Source organism: Papio anubis, chromosome 15 (assembly GCF_008728515.1).
Source record: "Papio anubis isolate 15944 chromosome 15, Panubis1.0, whole genome shotgun sequence".
Classification (NCBI taxonomy): Eukaryota; Metazoa; Chordata; class Mammalia; order Primates; family Cercopithecidae; genus Papio; species Papio anubis.
This window is the reverse complement of record NC_044990.1, coordinates 14,397,550-14,414,023: the sequence shown is the minus strand read 5'-3', so window position 1 is coordinate 14,414,023 and position 16,474 is coordinate 14,397,550. Positions and strand designations below refer to the sequence as shown.

At 35.6% G+C, this 16,474-nt stretch overlaps 1 protein-coding gene across 11 annotated transcripts in view; it reads right to left on the bottom strand.

The window, feature by feature from the left end:
- Positions 1 to 16,474, bottom strand: part of NBEA (neurobeachin) — a 739,922-nt gene that overhangs the window by 40,776 nt on the left and 682,672 nt on the right. For all 11 annotated transcript variants that reach the window (XM_031655705.1, XM_031655707.1, XM_031655708.1 and 8 more), the window contains one exon: positions 15,064 to 15,231. In XM_031655705.1, coding sequence (XP_031511565.1) covers positions 15,064 to 15,231 — 168 coding nt within the window. The remainder of the gene's footprint in view (positions 1 to 15,063; positions 15,232 to 16,474) is intronic.

The window sequence follows — 16,474 nt, the reverse complement described above, 5'->3', positions numbered from 1 at the left end:
AGTAAACAAACACATAATGAGTTAACATCGAACACATGAGCTCATGAGCATGTATAATGTATATGGAAAAAGACTAAAACTTTGGAAATGTCAGTCTAACTTCATTAAACGTATATTATCCATTAGTAGAAGCTCCATTATTTTATGTACTATTAATAAGTAAAATATGCTATCAATTAAACTATGCTCTATGATTGATTGATTGTAAGACATATTATGATTTGGGAGTGCTGTGATATGAAAATGGTGTGCATCTTAGAATCAATACATGATAGTAACTTTTTACTTAAATACACAGTGGTATCATGAGTCTTACGTATTTCATACAAAGCTAGCATAGGTAATAGGCTTAAACCACTAGATTTTTTAAAACAAATGTGGCTAACAAAACCTTTGATGTTTTACAAATACAAATGCATCCATTGGAAGACAACACTTTGGTAGAATAACATGAAAATATAGAGTTGCTTGTATTTAAATAATATTCTTTCTTAATGTTATTAAGAAATCACTGATTTTAGTATCTTGCAGTTAAGCTTATTATGTGCATTCACTTTTATTTATTTATTCAAATTTCTCATTTTTTAAGGTTTAAGATAAAAGTGTATAACGTACACTAATCTTAAGTGTATAGCTTGATGAATGTATATATGTATGTTTATACATTTTTTCAGTTCTTCTAACCACCACCTAGATTAAGACAGAGGACTTTGGAATGCAACTGGAAGGTTCCATATCTTGGTCTGGGTGGTGGTTACATGAGAGAATACATAGACAGTGGTAACCTTGTGTACCTCCCCAGCCAATTATTCCCCCTACCTAGCCCCATCACCCTGTCAAGTTAATAATTATTTTGATGTTTATCATCGATTACTTTTTATTCTTGAATTTTTGATAAATTGAGTTATATACTACATATTTTCTGTTTTTGCTTTTTTTGATCAACATAATGTCTGCAAGATTCAACCTTGTATGTATCAGTAGTTTGTTCTTTTTTTTTTGCTGAATAGTATTCCCCTGTATTAACCTACCACAATTTATCAGTTCTCCTGTTGATGGATATTTGGGTTGTTAACAGTTTCAGGTTATTATGAATAAAGTTGCTTAGAAGATTCTTGCACATGTCTTTTGATGGAGGTTAGCAGCCAGTTTTTGGAGGGTCTATAGCTAGATATAGGATTGCTGAGTAATCGGGTAGGAGTAAGTTTAGTTTTACTGTCAAACTGTTTCTCCAAAATGGTTTTGTGTATTTATTTTCTGTATTTGTGAACCCAAAATGTAACGGTTGAAGCTGTAAATAAAATAATGATTTACATTGTGTGGTCTTTTAGGGTACTGATAAATTATTAATAAAACTTGTATATATCAAAAGTCAATTGTCTCATAAAATAATTATAATTAGTATTTCTTTACCTGGAATTGTTAAAGTAGAAATGAAAATTAAGTTAAAGAGTGTTAAATTTTAATTGTTATATGGATTCTTACTTATTGTAAAAATTGTTTTGCTATTTATTGAACTAACATCATGCACTTAGCATTGATTTTTCTTTCCAGCTAAGACCCACCGAGAAACAGGTAGGTTGAACGCCTTGAGGAAGTCCTAAAACATGGAATTTTGTAGGTATAGGTAGAGAAGTAAAGATAAATGTGAACTGAGTTATACACAAACAAAATAAGTAAATCTGAACAGTATGCATAATTTTCAGATTGCAAACACATATATGACACATAACTCAGTTTTACCTGCTTATCTGTAAATAGAGCTCTCATTAAGGAAAAGTTTCTATTAGGAACACTTTCCCTTTTGTCCTCTTCCTACTTCCTGATTCTTCCTGATTATCCCATTCCTTAGTCTGGTGAGGCTCTCCTTTTATACAATTCTGCGGGACCCACCTACTAAGTTACAAAATTACGACATCTTCATTGGAGTCCCCTTTTTTCTTACTTAACAAGTTCTCTTGAGTCTTTCTTCTTCCTCATAGGTCAGGGCCACTATGCATGGGTATGGCACAAAGGGGCATGTGTGTGAGCTATGATGTGACATATGCCTTATTCCTTTGACCTCTGTATCTCTTGCTTAATTGTTTTCTTTCCTTTTTGGCTTTCCTTCCAAGAAAGTTCTACCTCCTCTATGAATAAAGATACATACCTGGAATTAAATCATCAGCAGAGGAAATCGATAAATATATTGTGTGCTCACGTGTTGTACATTTGCTTATTAATATAAAAGACTTCCTACTAAGGTAAATTATACCTGATGTAAATGACGAGTTGATGGGTGCAGCACAGCAACATGGCACAAGTATACATATGTAACAAACCTGCACGTTATGCACATGTACCCTAGAACTTAAAGTATAATAATAATAAAAAAAAAAAAAAAAAGGGGCAAACAAGTAAGCCAGAATTCAGAAGCCATACCTTCTCTGGTGTGTGGTAGGTAAAAACTTTGGTTAATCTTGTCTTTTCCACATTGCAGGTAGATTTAACCCATTTACATTTTTCTCCATAGAATGATTACAACTGTTTTGTTGTTGTTGTTGTTGTTTTGGGAAATGTAGTTCAGTATTATCTTTCAGATGAAATGCCATCAGGTCTACATAGTCATGACAAACAGCACGAGGGAGCTAATAACATAGGCTCTCAAATGAGCTATTCATCCATCTCCCTGGTCTGTATAAACTTTTAAACTGTTTTCCAGAAAAATCAGCATTTTATAAAGTACTATAGGTTAGCTACCCACAATGCAAAATATCAAACTACATCCAAATACCAGTAAATTCACTAACAATTTTCAGAAAATTCAAGAAAAAAGTAGTAAAAGTGGTTGCTTGAGAAAACAGAAAAAGATTTTCAAAGTTTCCTTAGCATTTTGTTTCTCTCACTGTATAGTTCTTTCTTACAAGGCTTTTATTTTAATACGTAAAAGTACTCATTTTAAAACCAAAAAACACAAGTTTGATACAAAATAAAAAAATACACGTGATTGATATCATCTTTCTGTTCCACCTGCAATTCTACCAATGCCAGATAGGAAAAAAATAAACAAAAACAATGGAATTTTAAGTCTGAAGTGATAAAAGGAAAGGTTACTTAATGGCAGACTATATTTTAACTGATAAGCTTTTGCTCCTGGTTTATTGTTGTAATAAAACAAGATCATATAAAGCATTACTTTTTAATGCTGGAAAAACAGGAGCAAAATAAATCAAGCAAATAATATCTGCACTTTGTTATTTCTTGCTTTATAAATATTAAACTATATAAAAAATTAAAATGCTATTTTCAACTGCTTCTAGTTTTTCATAGAAACCACAAAATAGAAGAATAAATATTTTTCCTTTTGTTTTAACCATCAACTGCATTAAGGCTAAACCTATTCTGGCAAAATTACTAGAATATTTTAAGCAAATATTTGGTAATCTGAGTAAAAAGGGACCACATTTGCCTTAATTAGTAGATGCTATTGGACAATATTTGAGGGAGGGATTCTGATTTGTCCCGTTACCTGCCTGAATTCTTGGTTTCTTTCTTTTAGCGTAAATCTAAGCAGAATGATGTGACTTACCCTCTTGCTGATCCCTGCTTCCTCCCTGGCATGTTGAATTATAATAGTGATACTACAAAATTGACTTAACAAATGAATGTGAAAAAGTAAGCACCATTTCCTCCAGACAGAAAATGCTCCATCCAGAATATTTTCTGTCCAAATCAGCTCAATGCCATCAATGACAAGCTCACTCAATTTTTCCACTTAAAATAAGTGTAAGTCAACTCAGGTACGAAGAGTGAGTGCATGTTAATGTACCTGATTGTGGCTGACCAAGCCTGGAAGCCTTAAATAAGTCTTCTTAGCTTAGAGAAAGGAACAACCCAGGGGGAACAGATGGGTGAGCTGGACACCTTCCTTGGCTCTGGAAGATGCGCCTCCATAGACCCGTGCTCCCTTGCTCTCTACCTTCCCGGTGGGTTCAGCCAATGACACAGCTCAGGAGTGGGGACAGGATTATATGGCCCCTCTCTGCCAAGTCCCATTTTGGCAGTGCCTGGCCGGTACTCCTCTACCTAAGGCCACAGCTCTTGTTGGATAAGCACTTTTCTTGCCAGATTCTGGGAATGGCTCTCTTTCCTTGTCACTTTCCCTTGTTCATCCACTTTACCATGTCTATACCTTTGTAAACAGAACCATTACTAAACTCTCTTCATTATCCTTTAAAAAAAACCAGTTAATTGTGGTAGAATATATGTAACACAGAATTTACCATCTTAACCATTTTTAAGAGTACAGTTCAGTAATGTTAAGTACATTCACACAATTGTGTAACCAATCACCAGAACTCTTCTCATCTTCTAAAACTAAAACGCTCTATTTATTAAACAAAAACTCGCCACTCCCTCTAGTCCCCGGGAGTCACTATTCCACTTTCTTTCTCTATGATTTTGACTAGTCAAGATACCTCATAGAAGTGGAATCATACAGGATTTGTCTTTTTGTGACTGGCTTTTTTCACTTAGTATTAATGTCCTCAAGGTTCATCCATGTTGTAGCATGTGTCAGAATTTCCTTCCTTTTTAAGGTTGACTAGTAATGCATTACACACACATACACCACCCCACATTTTGTTTATCCATTCATCCATCCATGGACATTTGGGTTGCTTTCAACTTTTTTTTTTTTTCTTTTTTGAGACAGAGTCTTGCTCTGTCACCCAGGCTGGAGTGCAGTGGTGCAATCTCAGCTCACTACAACCTCCGCCTCCCAGGTTCAAGTGATTCTCCTGCCTCAGTCTCCCTAGTAGCTGGGACTACAGGTGCCTGCCACTATGCCCAGCTAATTTTCGTATTTTTAGTAGAGACCTGGTTTCACCATATTGGCCAAGCTGGTCTCGAACCCCTGACCTTGTGATTTGCCTGCCTCGGCCTCCCAAAGTGCTGGGATTACAGGTGTGTGCCACTGTGCCTGGCCTCAACTTTTGACTAACGTGAAAAATGCTCCTATGGACATAGGTATACAAATGTCTCTTTGAAACCCTTCTCTCAATTCTTTTGGATATATACCCAGAAGTAGAATCTGCTGGGTCATAGGGAATTCTATTTTTAATTATTGAAGGATTGCCATATTGCTTTTCCTAGCAGCTATACCAGTGGTAGCATTTTCTATTCCTACCAATGGTGCACAAAGTTTCCAGTTTCTCTACATCCTCACTAACACTTGTTATTTTCTATTTTGATAGTAGCTAACCTAATGGGTGTGAGGTGGTATCTCACTGTAGCTTTGATTTGCACTTCCCTAATGATGAATGATCCTGGCATATACTTGTTGGTCATGTGTATGTCTTCTTTGGAGTCTTCATTATCGCTTTGAAAGGTAATGTGCTGAGATCCTGACTGGTACAAATAGGACTGTTATTCAGGCACAACAAATGAGAGCAATGCTGGTTACGTTTTGCTACATATTGGGGGAGGAATGACCAAAAAAATGATTCTATCCAAGCAAGGGGCATTTTCATTGAGGATTTTAAATATTTCAGAGATAGATACTGTAAGCATATAGGAAAGGCTGTAGAGTCTCACAGAAATAAATATTTGTTGATACTCAGGAAGAGAACTGAAATACTCTTTTCTAGATGACTTAGGGATTGGCCTACCTGGAAGCAAAGATTTTAGCAGGTGATCGCTTAAGGATTCTTCCAGGCTTCTGGTTCTTTGCCCACTTTGGGGTTAATCATTAAATGGTACCTAAGTAGAGGACTCAACCCACAAATCCTTTACCGTAGGTGAGAAGAATCAGTATGACATCCCTGCCAAATTTTCCCTGGTTGAGTAAGTTTATGTAAACTAAACTCTATGCTGGCTGATTCAGGAGGTGAAGGAGGAGGAAAACAAGTTGAGTGGGAGGTGGTGGTGTAGGAGCAGGAAGGAGAGACAAGTGGGGGCCTTTATAAGTTCACTGGAAATGTCTAATCATGGGAAAATATTTTTTTAAAAAGCTGAGATAGATTTGTTTGGTATGTCGAATGACATTGAGACATAGGTTTACCAGGTGCTGGTATAAATATTCCAAATTGAAATCATATACTTTTAGTATACTAAAGTGAGAATAAAGTATTATTGGATGTATTCAGCAGAACAAAATATTCTTCTTGATTTTGACATAAATGGGCAACAGTAATTTAGATATACTATATTGAGACTACAAATGGCTTTAAATAGGCTCATTATCAATATGTTTAAAATGTTTAAAAATGAGTTCTAAACATCTAACTGAAATGCCTAGGTACTTAGATTGAGTAATAGCTATTTCAACAAATTGAAGCATGCAATATGTTTTGAATAATTGTTAATTTATGCTGAGGTAACAACTGTGTAATAGAAGTGAAATCTATGTTAATAGAAGATGAGGAAATCCCTTCCAGCTATTTCTATTATAAACAGCAGGCTGCAATTTTCACCCTTCTTCCCTTGAGTAAAATATGGCTTTAGATGCTTGTGAAAGTACTTGCTGTTAATTTCTGAAAATCAATAATTAGCACTTCCCAACACTACACAATTAAAAAATAATACAAAGCGGAGAAAGAAGCACAAGTCATATAAATGACATACATCCAACTTTGACTAGCTGTATTATTTATGCTTTTCTAGTGGACGATTGATGACCATAGCCTAGTGAAGGACTGCAGTAATTATGAGGAGGTAAGATAGACCTAAATTAAAGATTTTTTCACTACTCAAAATTAAATGTGTATCATTAATTTCCTTGATACCAATTTCTATATTAAAACCCTATTCATCAAACCTTTGCAATGCAAGCCTTATGGCTCTCAATGCAAATCTTTGCAGTGAGAAACATATAACAAAAATATTTGAAAATATATCCTTATTAGTTTTAGGAATCACGGTATTTTTCATGTTCCCAAAATGATCCTTTAGCTTTAAAGAACACCAACTATGTATTTTCACTCCAATAATTAAAATGTAGGGGTTTTCTTTCTATTTGAATTTGGCTTTTGAATCTGTGAAAATTTTCATCCCAGTAAAACATCCAGTAATTACAGGGGCAAATTAAGATGGTTTTAAGAAATCTTTATCAACCACTCTGTGATCATTTGTTGCAATCACTTCTCAAAATAACTGCCCAGGAAAAGAACCCTGGACATCCCCCACAGGAAGACAATTAGGCATCACGGCGTTTGTAAATGGATGACCTCGTGCTACAACTCATTCGCGCAGATCAGGCAAGCGGCGTTGATACTCCTTGTGATATCAAAGAGAGTCAGAAATGGGGGACAAAAGGCTGAGCGATAAAGGATTCAATGAAAGAATAAATAATAATAGAAAGAATTCAAGGCAGGCAACGATTGTACAGGCCCTCAATGTTGTCATTATGGACCTTTAAATTATCCTTCATTTACATCGTCAGGATGAAAAAGTGTGTCAATTTCTTTTCTTATACATTTTATAAATTCATCTTCTCAGAAAAGCCAGCATTGCAGCTGTTTTGGTTAAAGACACATCTGTCTTCTGGTTTTCGACAGCCCTATCATGTCAATTCTCTGTAGTAGTAAGGAATATTTCAGCAAGAAAATAAAAACTGAAGTAATCTATGGGCATACTTTCACCATAGCATATCCAAAGGGAGGTGGTGTTATCCCTGTCAGATTGAGAAAAAGATAGAAAAAGAAACTATAAGCTAAGAAAACCAAGAAATATTAACAGAAAATTAGACTAAAAATGCCACATTTTTATGACTGCTGGTAATATTAAAAACTACTTAATATTTATATATTTCCAGCACAAATAAATGTGTATATCTATAAATAAATATTGCAGTGGCTCGTCTGTTCTGATAGCTGCCAGCAAAACAGCCCTTTATGATAGGCTTATGTGCATACCTCTCACCGTTAAAAAGAAGCCATTTAAATAATTTTCAGTTTGGCAATGTCAGCTATAGAATGATGACAAGTATTATGACAAGCTCAGAACTTAGTATCTTGTTAACAACTTGCCTGGTATATGCTTACAGCTTCTGTTGAAATATTGACTCCATTTTTTTCCCTTGCTGAACCAGTACAACTTTAATGCCAGTAATAGTGATGCTAATTCATGTGACAATATGAACAGAAAACTAATGACACTAAAGTGAAACTTTTTTTTTAAAATGGAGTCTCACACTATTGTCCAGACTGGAGTGCAGTGGCTCACTACAAGCTGCACCTCCTGCGTTCACACCATTCTCCTGCTTCAGCCTCCCCAGTAGCTGGGACTACAGGTGCCAGCCACCACGCCCAGCTAATATTTTGTATTTTTAGTAGAGTTGGGGTTTCACCATGTTAGCCAGGATGGTCTTGATCTCCTGACCTCATGATCTGCCCACCTCGACCTCCCCAAGTGCTGGGATTACAGGCATGAGCCACAGCGCCTGGCCTAATGTAAAACTTTTAAAAATATAAAGGATAATAAAGGATATAAATGCTAATACTAATTTAGATCAAGAAAGAATGTTACAGGCAGTAAGTGGGCTGCAATTAGGCCATCTTTATAAAATTTTGGAGACAGTATGGAAAATAAATTTTAAAACCACAATTGCTTCTTTTGACTAAATAATATTAAAAACAAATTAACTTATTTTCTTTGTTGCTAACCTCTTTTTTTTTGTTAAATTGATAGTTTTGGTGTCATATATAAAGAAATTATTAAAACAAAAGTTCTTCTAAGATACTTCATTTAATTATGCCTTTAGGTAATAATGTCTGTGTAGTGCTTTACAGTTTAAAGTATTTTTTTCTCTTATGAATTAGGTATCATCTCTGTCATCACTTTTTTTTTAGGTGAGAAAATACAGGTGCATAAAATTTAAGTGACTGACTTTAATGTCACTCAAATACTAATGGTTGAGCTGTGATACAACTTATAACCTCATTCCCATCTTTCTATCCATTTTTGTTGCCTATGGCATACAATATAATCATACTCTGAGGCAGACAGGTTTGAATAATTTTGTCTATAATCATAACAATTTATTACAGCAATTTTAGAATAAAGTATTTTTCACTTATTTTATAAAAGTACAGTAAAAAATTTTGTGGTCTTCACTTAATTAATAGTAACTACTAATCAATACTAACTACAACATGACCCCATAGTACCTTTGGAAGCCTCAAAGACTAATAAAATTATATTTTTCTGAGAAGTGATGAGATCAAATGATCAACAAAAGGGATAAGTTTTCTTAAAATCATTTTAATTTTCCTCATATGATTACTGAAAGTTTTACTGAGTTGAAAGTTGTAACAAATTCAAAAGCATAAATTAAATATAGAAAAACCTTTATGGTCTGAAAAAGTGAAATACCTTAACTTACAATTTTAAGAATCACTTTGAAGCAAGAAGAATATTATCCTAGAATGAATAAAATTAAGTGTATGTTTTGTTATTTTTCAATTGCTAGAAAATAATGCGGTTAAAGAAGCCTTGACTTAAGAACCAGGATACCTGACCTAGGTCCTGACTCTGATGTCACATAGCTAGGTGTCTTGAAAAATATAATTTTATTTATTTATTTATTGAGATGGAGTCTCGCTCTGTCACCCAGGCTAGAATGCAGGGCAGTAGGGTGATCTCAGCTCACTGCAACCTCCGCCTCGCAGTTTCAAGTGATTCTCCTGCCTCAGCCTCCTGCATATCTGGGATTACAGGTGCAGGCCACCATGCCTAGCTAATTTTTGTATTTTTAGTAGAGATGGGTTTCACCATATTGGTCAGACTGGTCTTGAACTCCTGACCTTGTGATCCACCCACCTTGGCCTCCCAAAGTGTGGGGATTACAGGTGTGCGCCATCGCGCCCCGCTGAAAACATTATTTAATAAGGCTGTTAGGCTAGATTAATGGTTTTTAACTGGGAATGTGTGTGAAATTCCCAGATAATTTTTTTTTTTTTAAAATAAGACTTGCTTGAAGCCTTTCCCTGGATATTCTGAGATGCCCATGGGATAGGGAGGATAGAGTGGATGGGGAGTTAGATGGGTATGGCATGTGTATTTAAAAGTAGTACAGGGGGTTGTGCACAGTGGCTCATGCCTGTAATCCCAGCACTTTGGTAGGCTGAGGCGGGTGGATTACCTGAGGTCAGGAGTTCCAGACCATCCTGGCCAACATGATGAAACGCTGTCCCCACTAAAAATACAAAAATTAACCAGGTGTAGTTGTGGGTGCCTGTAATCTCAGCTACTTGGGAGACTGAGGTGGGAGTACTGCTTGAACCTGGGAGGTGGAGGTTGCAGTAAGCCGAGATTGCGCCGCTATACTTCAGCCTGGGTGACAGAGCGAGGCTCCGTCTCTGGAAAAAAAAAAAAAAAAAAATAGTACAGGGGGAGTGGTGAGGTTTTGATGAAATAGTTTTAAATTTTTGAAATTGGAGGCCGGGTGCGGTGGCTCAAGCCTGTAATCCCAGCACTTTGGGAGGCCGAAACGGGTGGATCACGAGGTCAGGAGATCGAGACCATCCTGGCTAACACGGTGAAACCCCGTCTCTACTAAAAATACAAAAAACTAGCCGGGCGCGGTGGCGGGCGCCTGTAGTCCCAGCTACTCCGGAGGCTGAGGCAGGAGAATGGCGGGAACCCGGGAGGCGGAGCTTGCAGTGAGCTGAGATCCGGCCACTGCACTCCAGCCCGGGCTACAGAGCAAAACTCCGTCTCAAAAAAAAAAAAAAATTTTTTTTGAAATTGGGTGAGAGGTTCATGGAGGTTCATTGTACCATTCTCTGTACTTTTGTAGAAAAAGAAAAAAAAAAGCTTTCCAAATGATTCTAATACACCTTTAGTAGAGCAGTGCTTCTTGTTTTCTTTTCTTGAGACAGAGTCTTGCTCTGTCGCCCAGGCTGAAGTGCAGTGGCGCGATCTCAGCTCACGAGCAGTGCTGCTTAAAAGTTAATGTCTCAAATAAGTTGCCTGGGGATCTCATTAACCGTATTTAGTAGGCTGGGTAAGCCTGAGAGGCTGAAGTTCTAGCAAGTTCCTAGGTGATGCTGATTCTGCTGGGTTATGGGCTACATTTGAGCATCAAGGTGTTAAAAAACCATGGGACTAAATGATTACCAACCAGAATATTCTCCTTCCTAAGCAGGTCATAGGATGAAGTTTCTTGGTCATCATTTAGTAAGTAAAAAATATAAATCAAATCCTATAGTTTTTATTAATATATAAAAATGGATAAGAAAAAATATTCTTTATAATGCTTGGAAAACACTGCTCAAATAGTACAGCTCATCTATGAAAAAAGTGCATAGAAGATTATGATGTAAGCCAAGACTTCAATTTAAATAATATCTACTATCCAACAGATCTAGTGTTTACATATTAAGAAGAGCTTTGTACCAGAACTGTTCTGTCATGTTTCTGCCCAGAGGCTGTCATGGAAAAGTTTATTATCAATTACTGCTTTACAAGTATAAAATAAGTTAAGCTGTCATAATTTTCTCAGCCAGAGTTCCTAAACTGTCAAAGAATGTCAATTTTCAATCTGACATAGAGAAGAAAATTATCTGTTATTCTGACCTCTAATTTCTTGACATTTTAATGCCATAATTGCTGTGGTTAGTGCTGCTTCATGATTTCACCTGTCAAGGAAGAATGAATCCATAACCTTAAGCCATTTCTCAAACTTTAGCACTAACTTCAAAACTCAAACTTATAGGCAGGTAGTAGAATTTTTTTTTTTTTTAACAAAGGAGACATATATAGATATTCATATATTAAATATTTTTCTTTTTAAATTAGTGTTTAAGCATGAAAAAATCCATCTTAGGCTAGTTGGGGTTTAGTGTAACCATAATTAGCCTTCCTTTGGTTTTATCTATACGAAATGTATAATCTTTGTATTTTAAAAATACTAAGCTAAACATTATCAAATAAAATAAATGTATTGAGCTCAATAAAAGGGTTAATATCCTTAAACTCTGCTTTTTCCAAGAGTCTGTGTCCAACCACTTAGGTGAGAGTCAACTCTCTCAAGTCACAACACAGCAATACAAGACCTCCAGGAATTCAACAAGAATGTTTTAAAAAAAGGTATTGTACCTCCCACACGGTCTACTCACAGGGGTTGCATATAGGTAAGGGTGCATAATGACCACTAAATAATGAATATGCTGTACTTCACTCCATTTTCTCTGGGTTCTTTCTTATAACAATAGATGTATTTACAGAGACAGCAACTGAGGTAAAGTGAAATTGAATGACTTGGCCTCATTTACCCAGCTCACAGGATTCAGGTGGGCTCTTGTCCTTTGGAGGACACTATTCCTCACATTCTTAAATGTTACTGCAGAACTGTTTGTGGGAATCTGTTAGCTTCTACTTGGCTAACTGGCATTAACAGCAACGGGAATATATTACAGGGGTGAATGGTGGGAAGTGGGAGAGGGGAAATTAACTAGCATTCCTTGAAATCATTTAATCTGTTATGTCTACACTGTACTAAATGGCCCCCTAGTGGTCACAAGGAGACAGAGGCTCTTCCTGAGCAACCTTGAGTCCACACAGGTCCATGGTAAACCTCTCTGCTGATGTTTGCTCAGGCCTCTGGGGGGTGGGGGAAGGGAGGTAAGAGTATTCCAGGTATGCGCTCCTTCACATGTAGTGTTCTAAGAACTGACACAGAATTATAGGGTTGAGGAAGTGGGCAAGGGGTTTGGGGAGAAAGAACATACATTTCACAGTATGACTCTGGGTCTCTAATGAAACCTGAGTGTCTGGCAATTATGTGCTTCGAATGAGCATGCTGAAAGGAGACAGAGTCCTGAGCTGAGGCACCCTAGCAGCAGACAGTCTGCATCACTAGAAAGTCATAAAGCTGTAATACAAGATATTGTTCAGACCATCTATATAATATGCCAACATATGCTTGAACCATTCCCATTCAACAGAAAACAATTTTTAATGTTTACATTTCTATGTAATGTTTCATTAAGAAGTTCTACATTAACAAAGCCTTATACACAATTTTTTCACTGTCCAAAGCAATGACGTGTTATTTTGTAGAAACAGGTATTTTGATAAGATTCAAATAATGAACACTGTATCCATGTAAAGAAAGTTTCCATTTTAATTCTATTTTCAAATTCTTTCAGTTATCTATTTTTAAACCCTCATTTAAATTGGAAAAACCTGCTATTTTGCTGTCAGTTTTAATGCTGCCCTGCACTTTCATCACGTATAAGATGCTTAATGTATTTTATTTTGTATTTAATGTATTAATTTATTTTATTTTGTATTTAATGTATTTAATTTGTTTTGCCCAACAGGATTAACTTTTAACTTTCTTTATAAGAACAGAACTTTATTATAATGGGTAAAAATGTATAACAAAATATCCCAAAGCAGAAATGTCTATGACATTTAGAAGTCAAAAGACAATTTAGAGTTGATCTTGGAATATAAAGATGAACTATTACAATTATTTTTCTCCTGATTCTAAAAGGTATCAGCCTTAGAATAATTTCATTTATAAAGTATTTAATAAAACAGGCATGTGATAAGCAAGGGTATATAGTTAAGAGAATAATTAAGCTCAGAATTTCTCCTACCAAATAATCTGATTACAATTTATACACAACTGGGGATACTCAGTTGGGTGAGTGTAATGATTTGCAGAGAAAATTCCTTATTTCATAATACCTGCCTTCTCTCTCATTCATTCATTCATTCATTCATTCATTCTGTCTCTATGTTTTTCTCTTGGCTTCAGGCAATAATTTTATCTTCTTGTGCACACAATATGGTACAATATTGCCCCTAATAATATGCTTGCAACGTGTTCTCAGAATATTGCCCTAAGGGTCCAAGGATCAATGATTATGAGGCTCTTCCTTTCCTTTTCCTCTTCTCTGTTTGAACCATGCAAAGAGTCATTTTAATTTTATAGAGGTATATAAGAAATAAACTTATGAATGCAAATTTTTCTGTAGAGCTTCATTGCTCCAATCTACAAGTTTTCCACCTCTAAAATAAAAAATAAGAAAAGCATTCCACTGGCTGGAGATGCAGAAATGATTACTTGTTTTGCATACGACAGATGGCAGATATCTGGTAGAATGGAAGACTGGGATATCACTTCCTTGAAGCAACACTTACGTAGCAGCTGTTGTATCTTCACTCTTTCCACTTATCTAAAATTTTGTGCAATGTAGAAGTGATTTAAGCAATATTTTATATGAATATTTTCACTAAAAATACTATACACATACTACAGCACATAATTCCCAACTGTTAGCCATAAACATTTCAGATTGAGAACACATAGGAATAAAATAGCATAACCGCATCTATTTCATTCATGTATTTTTTGAGTATTCTGTCTAAAAGGTAGAAATATTGCTTTTATTTATTTATTATGTTTTTGAGACAGGGTCTCACTCTGTCACCCAGGCTGGAGTGCAGTGGTACAATCTTGGCTCATGGCAACCTCTGCCTCCTGTGTTCAAGTGATCCTCCCACCTCAGGCCCCGGAGTAGCTGGGACCACAGGCCTGCGCCACCACAGCCTGCTAATTTTTGTATTTTTTGTAGAGATGGGGTTTCAGCATATTGGCCAGCCTGGTCTCGAACTCCTGGGCTCAAGTCATCTGCCCACCTTGGCCTCCCAAAGTGCTGGGATTACAGGCAAGAGCCACTGAAATCCCAGCACTTGTGCTTTTATTTTTAAGAATAGCCACAGTGGCAGATTATTTTAATGTGAAATATTCCTATTTAAATATTCAGCTAGGTTTCATTTATTACTAACACACATAAAGCATTACATATTTTAATGTAAATTTTGAAGAAAAATAAAATACAGATATAGAAGTATATTAAAAGTGTCTGCAAGTTAAAAAGGAACCACATACTGGTCTCATTACTTGTTTTGGGCCTTTTTTCAATTTTTCCACATACATCAAGAACCTGAAATCTATGTTTTGTAAAAAGTTACGTTGAAAAAAAAAATTATACAGAAAGAGATGGAATGTCAAATTTGTGTTTGAGAGATGACAGAAATTTTTGGAATAATATAGGACTTAACACCTACCTCCCTGAGCACAGGATCAGTGATACTATCCAGGTTCACAGAGCCTTCATAAGTCAAGTAGTGAAAAACATTCAGAGCACGAACTGCTTCTGGTCCTCGCTGCTTATAGCCAAATATAAGGTCGATCCACTGATGAAGTTGGCAAGAAACAAATTCACTTTCTAGTGCCTGAAATGAGTCAAGGAAGAAATGAGAGACCATTAAAACTTAGTAGAACTTCATATCCTTTCTTTTTTTAACTTTGAAATATTATATATAAAAAGGAGAATATGCTCTTTACATTTCTATACTTGATTTATATGTATCAGATCTTCAGTTCCTAGAAATGGAAAAACACTCCCTCAGCAGTATTTTACAGAGACCTAAATGAAAATTTTATCTTTCTAAAATGTTAAACTTTCTCTTGGCTCCATTAGGTACACAGTATGATTTAATATAAATACATTTCTTATAAAAATACACTCATGTTTAGAAGAAAAATAATTTAAAATACTTTTTTAATACCATGTTACAACAATTTCATTTCTCATTTTTAAATATTAGTTTGAAATAAAGCAATTTTATGAGACACTCTGATATACATTTATTTTCCTGCCTGAAGTCCTCCAGGTTACCTCTGAGATGACTAGCAGGGAATGTCTTTCTTCTGCTATGAATTAACTCAGCTATTATACAGTTTAGGAATCAGTGGGCAATTCTGGATGTTTGCTAACTAATGGGAAAGAAATATAAATTACTGAGAATCAAGGGCCATACTAACTTTCCATAAACAGAAAAAAAAAAAAAAAAAAAAAAAAGGCCTTTTTATTTCCTAAGAAGCCATCAGAAGCCTCCTAGAGGTATCTTGACAGTAGGTAGGGAGTCTTGCTCAGGTCTGTGAAACAAGCAGTGATGGTGCATGGCTCACTACGCCTCTCACTTACTGCAGTCATTTATCATCAACTTCCTGTTGATTTAAACAGGACACTGATTTCAACATGAAAAAGAGCTGGACATCTAGCTTCGTAAATTTCAGCTATGCATAGCCATATAAGACAATTTCTAAATTATGGCTGTCACTAAACATGTGAACAAAGTCATTCTCTGTGATTTCCATGGTGTTGAAACCAATTTGGAATTCACTTAATGAATAAATGATTTCTTAAATTAGATTGCCAAAAACTGCTTTTCATTTTTTAAGTATATAAAATATAAATAATACTTTTCAACTTTTCCTGTGATTGCATTTAACTAGTAATTTATTCCCTTCAATCCCTTTCCTGATTTACTCCTTTCAACATTCTTTGTATTTCATCTACACCAATTAGTGTGGATGTTTCTCATTCAGCAATGTAAACAATGACATTTTGTGAAAGAGCAGTTTCCGTACTAAAGCTAAACAGAATTTCTATACTGTCTATCTCATCCATCT